Source organism: Hemiscyllium ocellatum, chromosome 14 (genome assembly GCF_020745735.1).
Source record: "Hemiscyllium ocellatum isolate sHemOce1 chromosome 14, sHemOce1.pat.X.cur, whole genome shotgun sequence".
NCBI lineage: Eukaryota > Metazoa > Chordata > Chondrichthyes > Orectolobiformes > Hemiscylliidae > Hemiscyllium > Hemiscyllium ocellatum.
The window spans coordinates 69,091,535-69,108,313 of record NC_083414.1 but is presented as its reverse complement, the minus strand read 5'-3'; the positions used below and the strand labels follow the sequence as shown (position 1 = coordinate 69,108,313).

Here is a 16,779-nt window from a genome sequence, read left to right as displayed (position 1 = left end):
TCAGCATTCACCTTACGGCGCCGTCTGCCACCTCAACACCAATCAGAATTCAGAGTTCGTTCCGCCCACCGCCAATCAGCGTCGCATACCCGGTTCCGAGATTCGTCCGCGTGTTTCCCTGCGGCGGATGTTGGTGTTCGGACAGTTTTAGTGCCGGTGGAAGGTAATAACCGCAATATTGGTTCCGGGCTCCAGAGCCAAACTCAAAAACCTGCTCAGGGCTTCTGATACCATTCAACTAAGTTTAACAAGTTTGTCTGAAACTGTCTTCAGGGGCATTAGTTGCTGCCAGTATTGAAAAGAGAATGTTTGCATTTAATTTGCAATAACACTGCAGAGGAATTCAATTGTGGGCACATTTGGGCTAGTTGCTCAGAAAATTGATGGAAACCATTCAGTTCAGATTCCTGATTCCAAGAGGCATCAATGAGTCAAGTGATGAAGAAATACTGGGAAGGAGAAAGTGAGGACTGCAGATGCTGGAGATCAGAGTAGAGAGTGTGAAGCTGGAAAAGCACAGCATCTGAGGAGCAGGAGAATCAACATTTTGGGCAAAAGCACTTCATCAGGAATGCTGGGAGGGCCAACATAACATTCATTTCAGGGGGGATGAAATGGGGAGAAACATGAGAGATACTTTGTCCTGGTAACACTAGCTTAAAGAGACAGGCAGGAGGCTGGTAGAACACAGCATGCCAGGCAGCATCAGGAGGTGGAGAAGTCGACATTTCGAGTGTAACCCTTCTTCAGGACTGGCGGTGGGTGGAGGGGGAGCTGCAGATAAAGTGGGTGGTGAAGTGGGGATATGTGAAGACAGGCAATGGGAGGAATGAATTTCGTAGGTGGCAGGGAAGGGTAGAAAGAAGGCAGAAGGGTTGGGAAGAGAGTTGGGGAATGGAAAGGGATCTTATTTAAAATTGGAGAACTTTGTTGAGTCCTCCAGACTGTAGACTGCCCAGGCAAACGATGAAGTGTTGATCCTCCAATAGGAGCTGTGGTTTGTTTTGGCAATGGAGGAGGCCAAGGATGATCATGTTGGAAAGGGACTGATTGGGCAAATTGAAATGGGCAGTGACTGGGAGTTCCGGTCGGCCCTTGTGGACTCAGACGCGATGCTCGGTGGACCATTCCCTGATTTGGTCTCCCCAATGTAGAGAGGACCAGATCGGGAGCAGCTAATGCAGTAAACTAGGTTGGAAGAGAAGCAGGTGAACCTCTGTCTCACCTGGAAGGACTGTTTGGGGCCCTGGATGGAGGTGAGGGGGTTTGTGTACCAGCAGGTTTTGCATCTTTTCCGGTTGCAGGGGAAGGTACCTGGAGGTTCGTGGGGGTTAATGGGGAGAGTGGCGCAAACTAAGGACTGTCGAAGGGAACGATCTTGTGGAAGGCAGAGAGGGGTGGGGAGGGGAAGATGTTCTTGGTGGTGGGGTCGAGCTGCAGTTGACGGAAGTGTTTAAGAATGATGTGTTGGATGCGGAGACTGGTGGAGTGCTAGGTGAGGACAAGGAGGACTGTCTTCATTGCGTTGACTGGGGTTTAAGAGCAATGGAATAGGGAATGGGGAGGTGGTGCAGTAGAGAGCTGTCTGGACAGAGAGAGGAAAAGCACGTTGTTCAAAGTAGTTGGACATTTTGACTGCTCGCGAGTGGAATGTCTCCTTTTCTGAGCAGATACAGCAGAGGCTGAGGCATAGGGAGAACAGGATGGAGTTCTTGCAGGATGCTGGGTGGGAGGAGGTGTGGTCCAGGTAGATGTGGAAGTCCGTAGGTGTGTAATAAACATTCACTGTAGACTGTTGCCAGAAATGGAAATGGTGAGGTCAAGAAAAGGGAGGAAAGTATCCGAGATGGACCAAATGAATTTAAGGGCGGTGTGGAAGTCGTGGGTGAAGTGCATGAACTGCTCCAGTTCAGCCTTGTTGCAGGTCACTGCACCGATGCAGTCATCGCTGTAATGATGGAAGAGTTGGGACACAGTGATTGTGTAGCTACTGAAGAGGGATTGTTCGATATCACCAACAAGAAGGCAGGTGCAGCTGGGGCCCATCCAGATGCCCATGGCACGCCTTTGATTTGGAGGAAATGGAAGAAGTTAAACAAAAGGTTATTGAGTGTGAGGACCAGTTTGGCAAGGCGGAAGAGAGTTTTGGTGGAGGGGGACTGGATAGGTCTGTTGGAGAGGATGAAGCTGAAGGCCATCCTTGTCAGGTATGGACGTCTATAAGGACTACACGTCCATAATGAAGGTAAAACGCTGGGGGCCAGGGAACAGGAAGTTACTGAAGAGATGGAGGGCATGGTTGGTGTCATGGATGTAGGTGGGAAGTGCCTGAACTAAGGGGGAGAGGTTGGAGCTGAGGTAGGGTGAGATGAGCTCGGTGGGGCAGAAGCATGCCAATGCAATAAGTCAGCCAGGGTTGGGCTTGTGGATCTTGGGGAGCTGGTAGAACCAGGCAGTACAGGGCTGGAGGACTATGCATTGGAGGCAGTGGAGGGGTGATCACCAGAGGCAATGAGGGCATGGACAGTGAGTTTGAGTTTGGCCTGATGGGTCACGGTGGGGCGGTGGGGAAGGCGGAGGTAGAATGTGGTGTCAGAAAGTTGTCATTCGGCCTCTGCGACATAGAGGTCTGTTCTCCAGACTACCACCGTCCCACCTTTGTCAGCGGGTTTGATGGTGAACCAGGGTTGGTGTGGAGGAAGTGGAATGCTGCACATTCAGATGGGGTGAGGTTGGAGTGGGTGAGGGGGTGGAAAAATTGAGGCAGCCGATGTCACGTTGGCAGTCAGCAATGAAGAGGTTGAGGGTGGATACAAGACCGGCAGGGGGTGACCAAGTGTAGGAGGAAGGTTGGAGGCAGGAGAAGGGGTCCTCACAGGGAGGTTGGGAGTTTTTTTTTCAAAGCAGAAGGCACGGAGGTGGAGGCAGCGGAAGAGGAGCTCCACATCGTGGCCAGTCCGGAATTCGTTGCAACGGGGATGGAGGGGTACGAACAGACCATTCGGCCTCAGAGAGTTCGAGGTTGGGGAGGGATAGAGAATGTGTGACCAGATTTGGTGGTGAGGTTCTGGAGAGTCCCCAGGTGGTTGATGTGAGGGGAGGGGGCAAGTGTAATGGGATGTGGTATGGTGGGGGGGAGTGGGTGTGGGAGAGAAAGGAGATTGGGAGGGGGGCGTGGGGTGGGGGTCTAGGAAGGGATGCAGGGGGTGAAGTGAATAGGGAGAGGTGGAGGGTAAGGTGCATTGTGGGGGTGGATAGGTGAGGAGGGAGAGCTGATGTGCTGGTTGACTGTAAGTTGGCAGAAGGACCCAGGAATGACCCTGGGAAATGTAGTCCGAGACTGACTTGCAGAGTGGGCGGAGCCAGAGGTGGAGGCAGAAGCTGGAGGAAAGTCGACACCGGTCCGAGTGCTGTCATTGGCAGAATCTGGGGCAGCGTTGTAGAGGCTGCTTGAACACCCACCCCCAGTCCTGAAGAAGGGTTACACCCGAAACATCGACCTCTCCACTTCCTGATGCTGCCTGGCTTGCTGTGTTCTTCCAGCATCCTACCTTTCTACTTTGGATTCCAGCATCTGCAGTTTTTTTTTTGTCTCTAACCAAGTCATAGAGTCGTAGAGATGTACAGCACAGAAACAGACCCTTTGGTCCAACCTGTCCATGCTGACCAGATACCTCAACCCAATCTAGTCCCACCTGTTTGCACCCGACCCTTATCCCTCCAAGCCCTTATTCATATACCCATCCAGATGCCTTTTAAATGTTGTAATTGTACCAGCCTCCACCACTTACTCTAGCAGCTCATTCCATACACCTACCAACCTCTGCGTGAAAAAGTTGCCCCTTAGGTCCCTTTTATGCCTTTCCCTCTCACCCTAAAACCATGCCCTCTCGTTTTGGACTCCCCTACTGCAGGGAAGAGACTTTGTCTATTTATCCTATCCATGCACCTCATGATTTTATAAACCTCCATAACATCACCCCTCAGCCTGTGATGCTCCAGGGAAAATAGCCCTAACCTATTCAACCTCTCCCTGTAGCTCATATCCTCCAACCTTGGCAGCATCCTTATAAATCTTTTCTGAACCCTTTCAAGTTTCACAACATCCTTCCGTTAGGAAGGAGACCGGAATTGCATGCAATATTCCAAAAGTGGCCTAACCAATGTCCTGTACAGCTGCAACTTGACCTCCCAACACCTGTATTCAATACTCTGACCAATAATGGAAAGCATACCAAATGCCTTCTTCACTATCCTGTCTACCTGCGACTCTACTTTCAAGGAGCTATGAATCTGCACTCCAAGGTCTCTTTGTTCAACAACATTCCGTGCTAAGATTTGCTTTCCCAAAATGCAGCACCTCACATTTATCTAAATTAAACTCCACCTGCCACTTCTCAGCCCATTGGCCCATCTGATTAAGATCCTGTTGTAATCCGAGGTAACCTTCTTTGCTGTCCACTACACCTCCAATTTTGGTGTCATCTGCAAATGTACCTTGAAGAGACAGGCTCGTGATATCGTCACTATTGGATCATGGCTTGTGACCTGAAAGTGTTAAGGTCTCAGACTCCATCTTATCTGGAGCCTCTTGAAGCATGGATGCTGCTCTGTTGTCAACCGTAGCTTAGTATTAGCCGAGACACTTTTGTACCTGATAAATGTAATGTGTGGACATAATTGTTCATTCTAATCTCTGTTGAATGTTTAAATACTGTTATATCTATGTTCAAATTCTTATGTGACCATAAACATTGCTGTACCAGGTAAAACATTTGTTGGAGGCAGACTCACACCAGCTTCAATGAAATCACTGCTCATTCTTCTCTACACCAATGAGTTAAAGCCCTCATAAGACAATCCCTTCATTCCAAAACTTAGCCTAAATGTACCTTTCTTTGAATGGTTTCCCAGGGAGAAGTATATCCTTGTTATGGAAGGTGTCCAGAACTGTACATAACTGGAGATGACACAGTGATAACGTCACTTGACTGAAAATCAAGAGACTAGTCTCAGCAATGGTAAACATTAGAAAGATCACATCAGACTCAAAACATTAACTTTGTTTCTCTTTGCAGATGCTACCACAACTGCTGAGTTTCTCCAACTTTTTTTTATTATTACATGTGAACCTATCATCAAATTTGTGTAAAACCCACCCAATTCACTAATGCCAAATCCTCCACTCCACCCAGGTCACCTAAACTGAACTAGGCCCATTTACCTGTGTTTGACTCGTATCCCTCTAAACTTTTCCTATTTGTGTACCTGTCCAAAAGTCTTTCAGAAGTTGTAATTGTACCCACTTTCACCACTTCCTCTGGCAGTTCGTTATATGCATGCACCACCCTCTGTGTTAAAAGGTTGCCCCTTGGGTCCCTTTTAAATTTCTCCCCTCTCTCCTTAAGCCTATGCTCTCTAGTTTTGGATTCCCCTACCCTGGGGAAATGAGTTTGCTATTCGCATTATCTATGCCCTTCCTTAAGGTCACTTTAAATATTTTACAAGATATCAGTCGTTCTCTCCTGTGACCTGACCAACATTAATCAGTCATGAACACATCAAGACAGATAATCCAGCCATTCATATTATGAAGTTGAAGGCATATACTATATCTTTAAGAGAGAGTGAATGCTGTTCTGAACTGAGAGATTACAAGCACCTGAGTATATGACTAGATGGCTGTCCAAGAGTGTACTGGCAAATTGAAAATGTAATATTTGTCTGTGAAATGGATAGCTGAGTTTTGGTTCCTGTTTTGACAACAATTCGAATGTAACCAATCAGTTTAAATTATGGCCCAGGATACTTAAAGCCAATGGAGTCTGGATTTATCGTTTTGCCAACATTAACCAATGAGACAATCCCATGTTGGAGATATAAAACTGTGGACATTTTGAAAATTGGAGAGAGAGCAACTGCCATCGAGATAGATCCAAGAAATTATTGAACACTCTCTGTTGAAGGTACCTTTTTCATATGAAACACACTCGCAGTAAAAAGAAAGAAGACGACTCAGGGAATCCAGCGGCTGTATGGTTTAGAAATTAAGTTGATGCAATTTTAATAAGTTACTTATTGTTATGAAGCTGGAGGCAAGTAATAAACAGTTAAGAGAAAGGGAGATTAGACTCATGAATAGTTGTTGTTTAATGTTCACTTTTAGAATAAAAAACATTGATGTTATTTTCTTTAAGTAGTGAAATTTGGAAGTTCTGTCATTCATATTTTAACAGATTATGAGATGAGGTGAGCGTTTCTGCATGTTTGGTTTAATTAACAGAGGGCTTCACCGCTGCGTTGTAACATTAAGTCGCTGATTACTGTTTTGTGGGATCTCTCTGCAAAAATGGTTGTGATTCCTACATTGCAACAGTGACTATGCTGAAAAAAATTTAGTTGGGTATGAAGGATTTTCATGTTCCCTGAAAGGTGCTATGGAAATGCAGGTTCTCTCACTTCCTTATCAACCATAAAGGTCTGAGTGTGCTGTAGAGGCACGTTTTATTCTGCCGATCCTCTAAAGTCTGCTGCCATGGTGATGGGAGCCGCAGCAGTAGGAAGTAAAGAAATTTAGAGAAACACTCAGCAGCTCAGGCACCATCTGTGGAGGAACAGAATGTAGTCGTGAGATGCTTTGGCTGTAAAGTTCTCCCTCAGAGCTCTGTGATTCTGTCAGTTTGCAAGTGACAATGTTTATCCCAATTTTTACTTTAAGAAGTGGCTCTTTGTGCAGATGAGTTCAGTTCAGTGTTTCCCAATGAGTAGATAAGTTTTCAGTGCATTGTTTAAACATTGAGGCACTGGTCCCTGTGTTGAGATAAACACAGGGCTGCCCAGAGTGGATGAGGGGGCTACTCCAGGCGGTGATAACAGGGAGCATTGAAACTGGGAGCATGAGTAGGCCATTCGAGTCTGCGCCACATTTCTCTACCATCCCCTATCTTAATGTGATATTCCTGTTTTGTTCCTGTTCGTCTTGATATCTTTAATGTCTGAAAATGTGTCAGACTCTTTTTGGTTGAGGAGAATTGTCAATCTCAAACAGAATTTGCAATCCAAATAGGCAAGGCAGCCACAAATATCAGGAGAGGGGTTATTCCTCACATCAAACTGGGCAGTTCAATCTCTCAGCATCCCCCCCCCCCCCCCCCCCCCCCACCCCCACACCCCTATTCCGGGAATGATCGTGCAGAATTCCTCGGAATGCTGAGAATGGAGCTGAGCTCTCAGCTGGAGGAAGGCCTGGACAGGGTTAAGTGGGCTGTCAGGAGGAAGCTTTCTCCGTTCCTGATTGGAACGGTGTTTGCTGTGGGTGAGGCCACTTCCTTCAACTGCTGATCCTGCCTTTGCAGAGTCTCTTCTTCAGCACAAACTCTTGGAGTTCCTTCCCACAGCTCTCAGCCTAGGTAGCAGCCCAGGAACTGACCACTTCAGTAAGTATCAGGCTGGCCTTTTCAGGATGTGGGTGTTTGTGGCTGTGCCAGTATTCCTCCCCATTCCTAGTTATCCCGGATCTAAGTGGGGAGCTTAGACACTTTAGAGAGCAGGTCATTAACCCTGTCAGGTTATAGGCCACTTTTGGTAAAAACAGCAATTTTCCTTCTCTAAAGAATATTAGTGAATCAGTTGAAAAGAAAAGCTTGCATTTATATCAAATCTTGCATGGCCGTTGGAGGTCTCAGACTAGGTTTTAACTGCAGGGTAGTTTACTGTTGTTGGTTTAAATTACACTCCTAGCAGCTTCCTGGTTATTCTTTCTGTTGCGAGCTTTGCAATTTTTAAAACTGGATTTCAATTCCCCACTGACAGTGGTGAGGCTTGCAATCGTGTTGAAGTGTTTTCGATGAGTAGGTTAAATCTGTTTGCCTGAGATCTCTGAGCTTAAAATGCATGCACTGCTCTCCCCATGTCAAAAACCATTCCTCAGCCCCTTAGTCTTTCAATGGTTGAGCCTTGTTCTCTCCCAGACATCTCTATCCCTCTGATCTCCTCTAGAGCCACAACTCTGCTTTCCTCTAATTCCAGTATCTTGGAAGTCCCTGACTTTAACCTTTGCACCTTTGGCAGGCTGTGTTCAAACTCTCTAATCTAAGAAATTACCTCCCTCCATCTGTCTGCCCTTCGCCCCTTCTTTCAGTCAGTGTAGCACTGGCTCAGTTGGTTCCGTTCAGGTGTCAGAGTCTCAGATTTTGAGGTTTAAATCCCACTCCAGACCCTGAGCACTAAAGGCAAGGCTGACCTTCCAGTGCATAATGTGGGAGTGCAGCTCTGTCCTAGTCTGCTGGCTCAGGTGGGCATCCAGCTGTTTGGAAAAAGATGACCATGGGGCAATTTTCCCCAGATATGTTTTTCCCTCATTTGACACCCGTTGAAACCGATGACCGGGCCATTATCACTTTCCCGTTGGTAGGTGTTTGCTATGTGCAAATTAGCTATTATGTTTCTGAAACTACAGCAATAACTACATTGCAAAACCCACCCTTCATTGTCTCTGATAGAAACAGGAAGTGCCAGAGAAACTTAGCAGCACCTGTGGAGAGAGGAACAAAGATAATGTTTTCATTTTTTCTTCAGAGTTTACATCGGTGGTGAGATGTTCCTTCCTCAAAAAAAACCACAATATAAATACAAGTTTTTTTCCTTAAAGAAGATTTTTCTCTGACCCCTACCCTTCTCTGAAGATGAAGGTTCTGGGAAGTTGGGTGACAAACCATGTCTGTTAGAGTTGTGGTGAAATAATCTTCAGATGTGTTAGAATGTTAAAGACACTATACAAATGTGGACAGGCTTGTTCTCTCTCCTGTAGTCACCTCAGTAGCTTACTGCTAGTATCAGAAATGACCATGTTGTGATCGTGTGGGAGATTCTCAGAAATCTTTTGCCCCCTAAGGATGAAATGCCTACAGTGAGGAAACAGGCCATTTGGCCTAACAAGTCCACACCAATCTTCCAAAGAGTATCTCACCCAGACCCATTCACCTACCCCTATTACTCTACATTTCTCCTGACTAATGAACCTAGGCTACACATCCCTGAACACTATGGGTAATTTAACATGGCCAATTCACCCTAACCTACACATCCATGAACACTATGAGCAATTTAGCAAGGCCAATTCACCTAGCTTGCACATCTTTGGACTGCGGGAGGGCACTGGAGCACCTGGACGAAATTCACGCAGACACATGGAGAATGTGCAAATTCCACGCAGACAGTTGCCCATGGCTGGAATTGAACCCAGGTCTCTGGGCACTGTGAGGCAGCAGTGCTAACCACTGAGCCACTCCTGCTGATAGATTGAGGATTTTTGATCAGAGGTCACCAGCTGGGCTTTATCACAGATTGTCACCCAGAAGAATGAACTGACTCTTAACCTGTGATGTTTGTCCCGGGGAGATAGCGGGTGAAGCATTGAAAGGGACTTTGCATGTGTGACTCTGTAAATAATCACACAGGAAGCAATGAGCGTGTGCGCTATTTCTCATTGTAGTGATATGACATGCAAATGATGCGGTCATTCCATTCCCACCTCAGGACAGCACTGTCAGAGGGTCACTACTGAGGGAGTGCCACACTGTCAAAGTGGCACTACTGAGGGAGTGCAGCACTGCCCAAGATAGTGCCTTTTGGCTGTGATATTAAAACAAGACGAAAGTGAGGCCTGCAGATGCTGGAGATTAGAGTCAAGATTAGAGTGGTGCTGGAAAAGCACAGCAGGTCAGGCAGTATCCGAGGAGCAGGAAAATCGACGTTTTGGGCAGGAGCCCTTCATCAGGGCAGCGTTCGGTTGCCCTGAGCCATTACTGATGCAGGTTCAAAGCATGGGACTGATTATTTATTGTTTAAGTGGGTAAAACAAGGCCTCACTTGCCCTCTCAGCTAGATTTTAAAAAATGGTTAGAAGTCCTTCATTGACTCTGAGGCCCTTTGCGAAATTGTGAAAGGCTCTAAAACAGCCACATTTCCATTGCTATGTTTTTGCAAACAACATAATAACAGAAATTTTCAACTGTCACTGCTGAACTGAACATGTTTTTCAGTTATTGAAAGCTGTTTATTTGTTGAGTTAAACCTGTGCATTTATTTCTCCTCCATTCAGAATCCTCTTTTGTCTCCTTCCCTGTGATTGGCTGACTGGCACCCACACCCCTGAATATGATTGGTTGGTGCTTATAATTCTGGCTGTGATTAAGTCCAGTGCCCATACACCTGTAAGTCCTGGCTGAGTTTGGCAGTGATTGGATCCCAGATCCCACAGACCTGCCTGTGATTGGGTCCCAGTACTTACAATCCTGGCTGTGATAGGATTCCAGTGCCATCAGGCCTGCCTGTGATTGGTTCCCAGACCCCACAATCCTGGCTGTGATTGGCTGATTGGTTGTTGATCCTGAATATAAACAGAAAACACTGGGAAAACTCAGCAATGTTTGTGGAGAGAAAGCTGAGTTAACATTCCAGGTTGAGAGCCTTGATTTTTGGGGTATTTTATTGTTTCTCCCTTGGCTGCTGAACTGGATTTACAGCTTTTAGTTACCCTGAGCTATTAGTGATGCAGGCTCAAAGCATGGAACTGATTATTGATTGTTTAAGTGGGTAAAACCAGAGTCTCGCCTTTGCTTCTGAACGATGAAGAGAACCATGTATTGAGATGTTTCGGTGCGAGTGGAAGGGGGCAATGGTTGTGTAACAGCAGGAGGTGCAGTAACTTGGAAGCCTAAGGCTGAGTAAACATGGGGCCAAGGCTGCGTCAGTGCACCCTCTTTGAGGCTTGGTTGCTAAGATTGACAATCTCCTACATTTTATCTTCAGTGAACCAGCATTCCCTTTGATTGAAATCCATGGAGGTGGCAAAAGCTTTGCCTTTAATGGGAGGCTCATTTCAGGATGCCTTTGCATTTGACGTCAAGCCTCATTTCAGGCAAAAAGGCGGCTCTGAGATCCGCTAAATTTTCAATGAGTCTTCTCGAGATGTCCCACTTAACCATTCAAGATCGTTCATTTCAGATCAGGATTCCCATTCGAATAAAAGAGCCTTAACGATGTTTTGTTGGCCCAAGCTGTTTATTTTGAAATGTGCTGAGGGGTCTAAGTTTTCCTTTTTTGTTGCTGATGACTGCACTTCTAAAGCAAATGTTTCTGCCATGTACACTTGCCTTGTAGAATTGAATGTTGCTACCAAATCTGAGCTGGGCCAGGGTGTGGGTCACTGGAGGCTCATTGCCCAGAAAGGAGTCAGATGGTAAGTCTGGCCTGGACTAACACTGCTGATTCTGTCAGATCCTGTGTCCCGGGGCCCAGAGACAGGGTTTTTAGGACAATATGTATTGTTCGAGGCACCAGGAGCTGGATGGCTTCCTGTTGGTGCTGTCAGCCCACCCCACAGGTTTATGCCTTGACATCATTTTCACTGTGTGGGATACGTTGAAAATTAAACTTTATTTTTAAAAGAAAAGGAATCTGGTTTTTCCTGAATCCTTAAGTCATTTTTTTTTTTGCCCCTGGGATAGGTGTAGACACTCCATTCACATCAAGGTTTCAGTGAAGCTGAAATGGCCGTTAAAGCTGTGGTTCCTGGATAATCAGGGACCGTCTGTATTCATGAACCATCCAGTATGTCTCCCCCAGCCTCTTACACCCCAGCTCCTCCTTTTAACCATCCCATGTAGCCCAACTCACTGCGGAGTCAGGAAGGTGTCTGTTTGCGTTATGTGAAACAAACCATTGAATGTTTTCAAGAAGGACTTAAGTATCATTCCTTTGGGCTAAGAATGTAGATAAAGTGGAAACAGGGTTTTGAATTGGATGGTCTGGCATCATCCCCGGAGAGAAATCAGAGTTAATGTTCTGAGAAAGGGTCAGATGACCCTTATCTCCACAGATGCTGCCAGACCTGCTGAGCTTTTCCAGCAATTTCAGGTTTTTTTTCTGAAGTACAGCATCCACAGGGTTTTTAGAGTTGGATGGGAGTGCCTGAGGCTGTAGACTGTGAGAAAGATGGATACCCAGCTTCGCTCACTGTCCATTAACACTTCAGCAAGAATCCAATGGACCTGACTAATGAGAGACACCCTGAGCTGGAATCCAAGGTAGCTGGAAACATGAGGCTGTAGAAGGTGATTGCCTGAGCACCCGGGGTGTGCGACTGTGAGGATTAGGAGGGCAGTGGGTTGGGGGAGAGGAGTGAAGCAGCACATAAAAGTTTAGTTCAAAAGAGGCACTGGACATGATGCCTTTTTTTTTCCCAGAAAGTCCAGTTTCTCTTGCTCTTGCTGTCTCTCTCTCCCTCTCTCGTGCTCTCTCTCCCATAAACAAACCAGCCTTACCATGACCTCTTTCTCCCCATTCCTCGTCCAAACTCCGTGTTTCCCTCCCTCCCTTTAACCTGTCTGGCTCTCTGTTTTCCAGCCATGCCACCAAAAAGGAAGTCGGCGGCCACCAAATCAAATGCTAAGCAGAGAAAGGTCAAAGTTGAGCCGGAGGAAGATAATGTCAAATCCACTATCGAAGCTCTAAAAGCTGCTCCCACCGTCAAGGCCAAAGCCAAGATAGACGAGCACTGTCCACTGAGCAACACATCGGCTGAGGTAGGTGCCCCACACCCTCCTGCTAGGGTCACCCCATATTACCCAATTCACTTGTCTCTAAAATACAGTTAAGGCCAGACACAGATCTTTCCTGTGTGTATGACAGCAGTGAGGGCTTTTCCTATTACATAGGTCCTAATGCACAGCTTCCTGTTACAGATTCATGAGGACTATGACTGCATGTTGAACCAAACCAACATCGGAAACAATAACAACAAGTTCTACATCATTCAGCTGATCGAGCTCAATGGCTCGTATTACTGCTGGAACCGCTGGGGGAGAGTGGTAAGTCGCTTTGGCACTGAAACCTTTCCCCATCTCACCTGCCACCCGAATCCAGCCCAGAGGAACACCAGGTATGGAGGGGCTCCCTAATGAGAAGAGGTTGAGTTTAGACTTTAGTAGAATGGGAGACGTCTCTGTTGAAGTATCCAAGATTCTTAGGAGATGTGATGGGTCAAAGGGGAGAGATTGTTTCTCCTGTCTGGGAGAGTCCAGGACCAGAGGGTATTATCTCAGACGGAGGTGAGGAACTTTTTCTGTCAGAAAGGAAGTGATTTTTTTACAGTAGAAAGCTAGGTCGCTGAGTATATTCAAAGCTGACCTCAATTTTTAAATGAAGGGAATTCAGAGTGGTGGGGAAAAGGCAGGAAAGTAGAGCTGACATTTATCCAAACATTGATGAGCTCATTGAATGGTGGATAAGCCGCAAGGTCTGTCTCCCTGTCTTATCTTCACACTTAAACACTCTGCCTGCTTCCTGAACAGGGAGCAAATGCCTTTCTGATTATACCACTCGAGAAGGGCCTGGGATGGGGGACAGGGTGACAGAACAGGGTCTGGCCCAATAGTGGAGGTGGGGAAGAGTAGAAGCATGTAGTTAAATGGAGTGCTAGAGCTGTGCAGCACGGAAATAACCTTTGGTCCAACTTGTCCATGCTAACTAGATATCCTAAACTGATTTGGTACCATTTGTCAACATTTGGCCCATATCCCTCTAAATGTTTCCTATTCATGTCCCCATCTAGGTGCCTTTCGAATGTTGTTATTGTATTTACTTCTATCATTTTCTCTGGCAGCTAATTCCATACACGCACCACCCTCTGTGAAAAGTAGCTTGTTAGGTCCCTTTTAAATCTTTTTCCTCTCATTTTAAACCTATGGCCTCTAGGTGTGGAATTCCCCTAGCCTGGGGAAAAGACTTTGGTTATTCGCCCTATCTGTGCCGCTCATGATTTTATAAACCTAAGCCTCCCAAACTCGAGGGAAAATAGCTCCAGCCTATTCAACCTCTCCCTATAGCTCAAACCCTCCAACCTCGGCAATGGATTGGGTCAAGCTTTACTGAACCCTTTCAAGTTTCACGACATCCTTCCTACAGCAGGGAGACCAGAACTGAATGCAGTATTCCAAAACCGGCCCAACAAATATCCTGTACATGATCTCACAACCCGACATATTCCTGTTACTCCATTAATGGATGTATCTCACAGATTTCACAAAAATAACAGATTGTTGTTGTTTTTTTGGTCTCTTCATTCTGTTCCCTTGGAGAATATTGTGGAGAGGATTGTCAGGGTAGTTAACAATCTGACAAGCTGACATGGTTGTTTCTTTTATCTTCACACTCTCTTCATGTGCATTAGTGAGAGGGACTCCAGAATGATAGAGACAACCTGAAGTGAACGACCCTTGCTGTGACCATCATTATCCCAGTGCTTTGTCCTGCGCAGTGGCTGTGTGTATGTGCTGCTGTACCCAGAGGAAACGAGTATCCCATGTAATGTAAAATTCCCAGGTGGAATTACGGCCTCTGCTGTCTGGAACCTTCCAGAATGCGAATTGAATCATTCACGTTATGACTCGAATGTAGCACTGGATATGAAATCTGATTATTTGGGACCCAATGATCCGCTTGTGAATCCCTAGAAACACAGAGTAGGAGCAGGAGCAGATCGTTCAGCCCTTCGAGCCTACTCCGCCATTCAGTATGATCATAACGATCATCCAACTCAACACCCTGTTCCTACTTTCTTCCCATACCTTTTGATCCCTTCAGCCTCAAGAATTGTATCTCACTCCTTCTTGAAAACTGGACTGGGAGAATGCATATTCATTGCTTTACTTCTAGGCTGCTATATCCAGAAAGCACTGCAGAGGTTGGAGATCATCATCAGACCCAGCAATGGGATCTAACTGTCCCTTTGAGAAATGCTGTTATGCTCTCAGTTGATACTAGTCGGATCTCGGACTGAAATCTGGTTTGGGTACTTATATAAAATGTGCTGATCTTTTATTGAGAAACAAACAAGGTTGCAGATTTGGTTTCAGCAATAAAACACGAGTGATTTTGATGCAAATAGAATTAATATAAAATATAATGAGCCATAATATATCATTATTTTAAAGACTTTGAAACATGGTGAATTGCAATATTTCAACTATTCCAACAACACCCTTTTACACAAGCAAACATCAGAAAATATTCCTCTCTATCAAATCTATAGGGGTTGACTTAATTATTGCCGTCAATTCCTGGTCACGAGAGTTGATAGTATCTTCCCTGATTATTCATAGATTGGACTTAGACCTTCTCAGCTTCACAAACAGTCCAAAACTCTCATCTTTCTTCAGCAGAAACTGCTTTATACATCTAACAGTCACCAGGACTCCGTGAATTGAAACATTTAAAGCTTTCCAAGCAATATGTGCTTCCCCGAAACCAAACAAATTCTAATTCCATTAAGCTAAAAGCAGCCTGATGATTTCAATGTTTACTTTGCTCATAAAATCTCTCCACCACTCTCTGGGTGAAGATATTTCACCCCCCCCACCCCCTAAATGGACTACCCTGTATCCTTAAGTAAAAAATGAGGTCTGCAGATGCTGGAGATCACAGCTGCAAATGTGTTGCTGGTCAAAGCACAGCAGGCCAGGCAGCATCTCCGGAATAGAGAATTCGACGTTTCGAGCATAAGCCCTTCATCAGGAATAAGAGAGAGAGCCAAGCAGGCTAAGATAAAAGGTAGGGAGGAGGGACTAGGGGGAGGGGCGATGGAGGTGGGATAGGTGGAAGGAGGTCAAGGTGAGGGTGATAGGCCGGAGTGGGGTGGGGGCGGAGAGGTCAGGAAGAGGATTGCAGGTTAGGAGGGCGGTGCTGAGTTGAGGGAACCGACTGAGACAAGGTGGGGGGAGGGGAAATGAGGAAGCTGGAGAAACCCTGTATCCTTAAACTGTGACCCCTGATTCTGGACTCAGTCATCAGGAATAACCTTCCTATGCTTACTCTGTGTTGTCCTGTTAGAATATTATAGGTTTCTATGAGATTCCCCTTTATTCTGCTAATCTCTAGTGAATAGTCCAAGCAGATCCAATCTCCCAAATGTACCACTCCCTGTTTAAGAAGGGAGGGACTCCGAAGACAGGAACTTGTAGGCTGTTAGCCTGACCTCAATTGTTGGTAAGATTCAGAGTCCATTAGTAAAGATGAGATTGCGGAGTACTTGGAAGTGCCTGGTAAATAGGACTGAGTCAAGGGGAGGTAATGCCTGACAAATCTGATAGCATTCTTTGAGGAGCTAACAAGCAAGTTATACAAAGACAAGCCAATGGATTTGATCCAATTGGATTTCCAGAAGGCCTTTGACAAGCTGCTGCACAGCAGGCTGCTAAATATGGTAAGAGCCATTCGTGTTAGGGCAAGGTTCTGGCATGGATAGAGACTGGCAGAAGGCAGAGAATGGGGATAAAGGGGTCTTTTTCAGGATGGCAGTTGGTGACTAGTGGAGTTCTGCAGGGGTTAGTGTTGGAACCACAATTATCCACATTAAACATTAATATTCTGAAAGAAGGAATTGAAAGCGTTGTTGCTAAGTTTGCAGATGACAAAAAAAATACGTGTCAAGACAGATAGTGTTGAAGAAACAGGGAGCCTGCTAGGGAAGTGGACAAAGAAGTGACAGATGGAATATAATGTGGGAAAGTATGAGGTCATGCACTTTGGTAGGAAGAACAGAAAATAGTGAAGACTGCAGATGCTGGAGAAGTTTGAGCTGATAAAATGTGGTGCTGGAAAAAGCAGGTCAGGCAGCATTGTGGGAAAAGCACGGCAGGTCAGATAGAAGTGTAGATTATTTTCAATAGGGGGGAAAGGTTTCGGAAATCTGAAGCACAAAGAGACTTGGGAGACGTA

At 45.9% G+C, this 16,779-nt stretch overlaps 1 protein-coding gene across 2 annotated transcripts in view; it reads left to right on the top strand.

Annotated features, from left to right (window-relative positions):
- Positions 1–5,897: 5,897 nt before the first annotated feature.
- parp3 (poly (ADP-ribose) polymerase family, member 3) overlaps positions 5,898–16,779 on the top strand; it is a 34,023-nt gene continuing 23,141 nt past the window's right edge. The window contains exons 1-3 of one of the 2 annotated variants that reach the window (XM_060835775.1): positions 5,898–5,966; positions 12,409–12,587; positions 12,747–12,872. In XM_060835775.1, the coding sequence (XP_060691758.1) occupies positions 12,411–12,587; positions 12,747–12,872 (303 nt within the window). In that variant the 5' untranslated portion in view covers positions 5,898–5,966; positions 12,409–12,410. Of the gene's footprint in view, positions 5,967–7,318; positions 7,437–12,408; positions 12,588–12,746; positions 12,873–16,779 lie in introns of those variants that run through there. The other variant, XM_060835774.1, reaches the window with a different exon arrangement.